The sequence below is a fragment of the Corvus brachyrhynchos genome, unplaced genomic scaffold (genome assembly GCF_000691975.1).
Source record: "Corvus brachyrhynchos isolate BGI_N302 unplaced genomic scaffold, ASM69197v1 scaffold115, whole genome shotgun sequence".
In the NCBI taxonomy this organism is placed as follows: domain Eukaryota; kingdom Metazoa; phylum Chordata; class Aves; order Passeriformes; family Corvidae; genus Corvus; species Corvus brachyrhynchos.
Genome location: NW_008239553.1, coordinates 23,105,485 through 23,110,148, shown reverse-complemented (window position 1 = coordinate 23,110,148; position 4,664 = coordinate 23,105,485). Strand labels below are relative to the sequence as shown.

Below are 4,664 nucleotides of genomic sequence, written 5' to 3'. Positions count from 1 at the left end.
GCTGTGTTACCGCTCGGCAGCCGGGGGCGTGGGCACCTTCCCCCTCTCCCACCGCATCACCCAGCAGATCTGCTGCTGCAGCCGCGTCGGCAAGGGATGGGGGGACAACTGTGAGGAGTGCCCCATGCCTGGCTCAGGTGAGATGTGCCCACTTCAGCTTTGTTCTGGTTAGACTGGGGTTTGGGTTTGCCTGAACACAGACAGCTGCAGGACCCAGAGCTGAGCAGTGCGAATGCTGTCCTGTGAGATGGGTACAGAACCCAGGAAGCAGACCTGGATAATACTGGGAAGATGGAGAAGTTCCTGATGGGGAACCACTCTGTACCAGAGGGAGAATACAGCCATGTCTGTGCCTGGCTTTATTCAACAGCCCTTTCCTCTCATATATCTTTTGCTGGGAAGAAAGCTAGGTGAAGACGAGTTTGAATATCTCAGCATGGGGTTGAGTGGAAGGGAAAGCACAAAAATCCTCAGGGACCGGAAAAATTTTCAGGTGGTTTGTGCAGAGTATCTTGAGTGATGTGCAGAATGTTCAGTGCTGAGGTGCTCCAGGTTCGCTTTTATCTGCTCCCTTGCTCAGCTTGGTCCTTCCTGTGGCATGATCTCTTTCTAGCAGTACTGACCATGGGAAGGAATTTCATTCTGAGAGTCTGGGGATGCCTGTGAGAAACCCACCCTGCTCTGTGAGCACATTCCTTCTGCTTGAAGCATCCACCCACTGCAGCCCAGATGTGTTTCTGTAAGAATTCAACCCATAAAAATTACAGAAAATTATAGGATTGGGAAGACTGGCACCTGCATTCACATGCATGCCTATCCATCTTCACTCCTTTATTCCACTGTCCCACTATCATGTCTGGGTGTGGTAAGCCAGGTGATCCCTCCACCAGCCTCCAACCTCTGCTTTCTAATGTTTTGATTTGATTTTCCTTCACAGAGGCCTTCAGGGAAATTTGCCCAGCAGGACATGGCTACACCTACTCCAGCTCTGATATCCGACTGTCAATGAGGAAGGCAGAGACAGAAGAGCTGCCCCTCAGCTTAGAAGAGCAAGGGGAGAACAGCAACTGGACTTTGGACTGGACAGTGAGGAGACAGCAACTGCAGGACAGCCTGCGTGGCAGCATCCTAGAGGCGTTCCCCTACCCTGGCACCTCAGCAAGACAGGGTAGTGTGGGGTCTTCTGCTTAAAGCTGCTCCATCTGGGCCCCTAGCAAGGGTGGGAAACTTCTCAGGTCCTGCCATATACCATGGATGGAGCTCTGGCTGAAAAGGGCTCCCTACATCTGTATGACTATAGTGTTCCTGAGGCATGAGGCAGTAGGTCTTCAAGTCTTTGGAGAGAAGGTTGAGTGTTTCAGGCTCCTGCAACTGCATCTTTGCAGTTGGTGCTGACTGGCCAGGCGGCCTCCACCAGGACCTCAGGCCTGCATGGCAAGTCTAGCACTCCAGTCCTTGGGCTTTTGTCCAGCCCAGCTGGAGGGCAGTGTGACCAACTGCTTGTGCCAGCACTTGCTGGAGCAGAAGTTCCTGGGGTCTGCACAGTGCCTGGAGTCCAAGTGTGTTGGCTTTGGGAATAAGCTCTTGCAGAGAAGTGTGAGGGACTGAATGGCAGTGTCTTAGACATGGGTGTTAGGGCAGTCAGGGTTTGAGGAGGATGCCTATCTGTCTTCTCGCTACTCACCATGCACTGTTTCCCCTTCCAGGTGAAATTTCTCCTGCTGTGCAGGTGAGTAAGGTCTGTCTTGCTACAGCTTGGTGCATCCATGGTAGCCTGATGGGCTGGAAGGGGAATGTCATACAAATTTACTAAAAGAGGGGAGATTTAGATTAGATATTAGGAAGAGAGTCTTTACTGTGAGGGTGGTGAGACACTGGAACAGATTGCCCAGAGAAGTTGTGGATGCCCCAGCCCTGGAAGTTTTCAAGACCAAATTGCATGGGGCTTTGAGCCGCTGCTCTAGTAGAAGGTGTCCCTGCCCATGGCAGGGGGATGGAACTAGATGATCTTTAAAGTCCCTTCCAGCCCAAAACTTTCTATGATTCTATTCCTGCTTACACTCTTTTACTGTTCAGCCAGGCAGGTATGTGAATTATGGATCCAGCCATGTCTACACTGCATCTCACAGGGATTGAAGCTCTAGACAGGAGGGATTATCCACAATGAACTCAGTCCTAAAGAGCAAAAGGGTGAATTACAGCAAGGATCTATCCCACTATAAAAGGACACCAAGGAGAATTTTGCTTTGAAATTCTGGTCTATGCTGCATATTCAAGTTTGCTGTGCTTTCACTAACTTTGGTGAATATCAGCTGTACTTACACAGCTGAGGTGTGGTCGCTCACTGTCAGCCTGGCCTGGCTGTAGGGCTGGTGGGCAGCAGGCTAAGAGGAACTGCTGTAGTCAGCTTTGGGCGTGCTTCTCTCATGGAGTCCAGGGTCCTGCTCAAGCCCAGCTCACAGCCAGCTCTCCCTGTGTTGAGGTGGGTGCAGCAGAAACACCACTGGAGCAGTCAGGGCAGGGGTCTCCAACACTGGCCGTGTGAATTCATCCTGTCTGGTGGAAGCAGCCTGGGGACTGATTTTCTGCTAGGCTCTTCCAGGGCTGTGTTTCTTTATTGTGAGTCTCACTTGAAAAATGTGTGCCTCTTGATCCCTGCTGTCAGTAGAGGTTTGGCCATATCTCTCCTGAGCATCTCTGTGCCCTCTTGCTATATCAGCTCATCCCTCAGACATACTTGCAGCACCTCTGAGGGAAGGGACAGCACTGCTATTGTCACTGCTTCATAAACATGAAGTGACTTGGCTCAAGTACATGGGGGAAATCTCAAGACAGGGCAGAAATTTGAACCAAAGCTTCCAAATGTGAAGTCTGGAACTTATATTGTTCAGCTGCCTGTTTTCTTCACCAATTGTGGAAAGCTCCATGGAGCAGAGACTCAGCACTCAGGTCGTCGTGCTCCAGCATTTCCTTTGGCAGCCATAGGTTTGCCAGGAGGGGATGCTGAGAAAAAGCTTCTAGCACAAGGCACCCCTCTGGTAGGTAGCACTCTTGAGGCAGGTCAAAGGAGCAGCTGTCCTCAGCCCTCCAGAGCTGCTGGTGACAGTGGCAGTATTCACCATGCCTGGATGACCTTCCTGGCCACCTTGAGGAGGTGCCTGCCTGGTAGCAGTGCCCTGGTTTCACCTGAAGAGTGTGCTGGCACGGTCCCTCTGTGGGCAGTCCCCGGGGCATGGCCTGAAGATGTGTTTTGCCCAGGATGATGTGCTCAGGACCAAGTGGCCCTGCCAAATGCACCCAGCTGGGGCAGCTTCTCTTCCTAGGATGGTGGTCTTGGGAAGAAAGAGGAGCCAGGAGGTGGGTGGAAAAACGTCTCAGGGGTGCTGCATCCCAGTTCTATGCACAAGAATCCTATGTTTCTGTCCCTCAGGGCACTGCTGATGCCACTGCAGAGCCTGCCATGCGCAGAGGTGAGTGCCAGACTGGTGGGAAGGCAGGGTGTTTGTGGGGAAGAGAACGGGGGAGTGAGGAAAGCGGGGAGACTGGGAGCTGCCTTCTCTGCATGGCAGCCCCCAGTGCTGGGCAGAACAGGCTCCTGGCTGGGCTGGCTGGGGGCAGCACAGAGGACCCCTATCACACTGGGTGGCTGATGTGGGGCTCTAGGAACGTGGGGAGGTGATGAATACCCAGCAGGGTGAAGGAGGCTGTGTTAAATAAGATGATACGGTTGCTGCAACCACCCTGCAGCCCCTTCCCATGTTCTCTTTCGGTGCTGTGGTTGCCAGGACAGCCAGCACAGGTAAACCTTGGGCGGGCACCTCTACCTGGGATCAGGTAGCTTAACTTATCTCTCTTCTCCTTCCACAGCAGAGGAAGAGGAGTTCCGGCATGGTGCTCGTCAGCCTGGCCCCACTACCACCTGGGATGCTGCTGCTGCTCCAACACAGGTGCCAGCAGGTGTGTGTGTGTGTCCACCGCTCTTGGGGATTTCTTGCCTCTCTTTGCCTAGCGCTACAGCGAAATGATGTCCTAAGCTCTGCCCAGGGGCTCCCTCCCTTAACCAGTCTGTTTGTTTGCCCACATGCCTCCCTTGACTTCCAAAAGAAGAGTCCCTGCCCTGCCACTCTTGTCCCAGCCTGGGCCCAGCTGCTGCCAGCCAGGGAAACCTGGCCAGCCGTGGGGAGTCACAAGAGCCAACCTGTGTGGGGAACAAAGTGCTCGCATCTCTGAGTCCTTCCCCGCCTGCACTCCCTTGCCCGGCGCAGCGGTGGCTGCCGAGGAGGGGAATCACGCACCCGCTCCGGTGGCTTTGGCGCCGTGCCCCTGCCCTGGCGTGAGCTGACTCATCGGGAAGGGGGAGCGCAGGGGGAGGCATGTGGCTCCCGGGGCGGCTTGTTTACTGCGCCGGAAACAAGGGAACTGTTGTTCCAGGGTTGCTTAAGTGTCTGGGAGTGTGGCCCCTGCCCTGCGCCGGGGGCTGGAGCACCTTGGGGAGCAGGCCTGGCGGAGGCACCTTGCTGAGGAATGCGTCTTCCTCAATAGCCTGTTGTTTGGGGTTGGGCTGCCCCCCCACTCCCCCCGGCTGGCTCGATGCCGAGGGGTGTGTGGTGCCTCGCTGCCCCTTCACTGCTGCCTGTGCTCGGCTTAGCTGGGTGGTGCGGGGG

General features: G+C 54.7%; 1 protein-coding gene across 1 annotated transcript in view; it reads left to right on the top strand.

Moving 5' to 3' along the window:
• LTBP2 (latent transforming growth factor beta binding protein 2) overlaps positions 1–4,664 on the top strand; it is a 65,386-nt gene that overhangs the window by 43,509 nt on the left and 17,213 nt on the right. Inside the window, exons 12-16 of the mRNA XM_017741650.1 lie at positions 21–137; positions 938–1,168; positions 1,707–1,729; positions 3,431–3,470; positions 3,868–3,957. Coding sequence (XP_017597139.1) covers positions 21–137; positions 938–1,168; positions 1,707–1,729; positions 3,431–3,470; positions 3,868–3,957 — 501 coding nt within the window. The remainder of the gene's footprint in view (positions 1–20; positions 138–937; positions 1,169–1,706; positions 1,730–3,430; positions 3,471–3,867; positions 3,958–4,664) is intronic.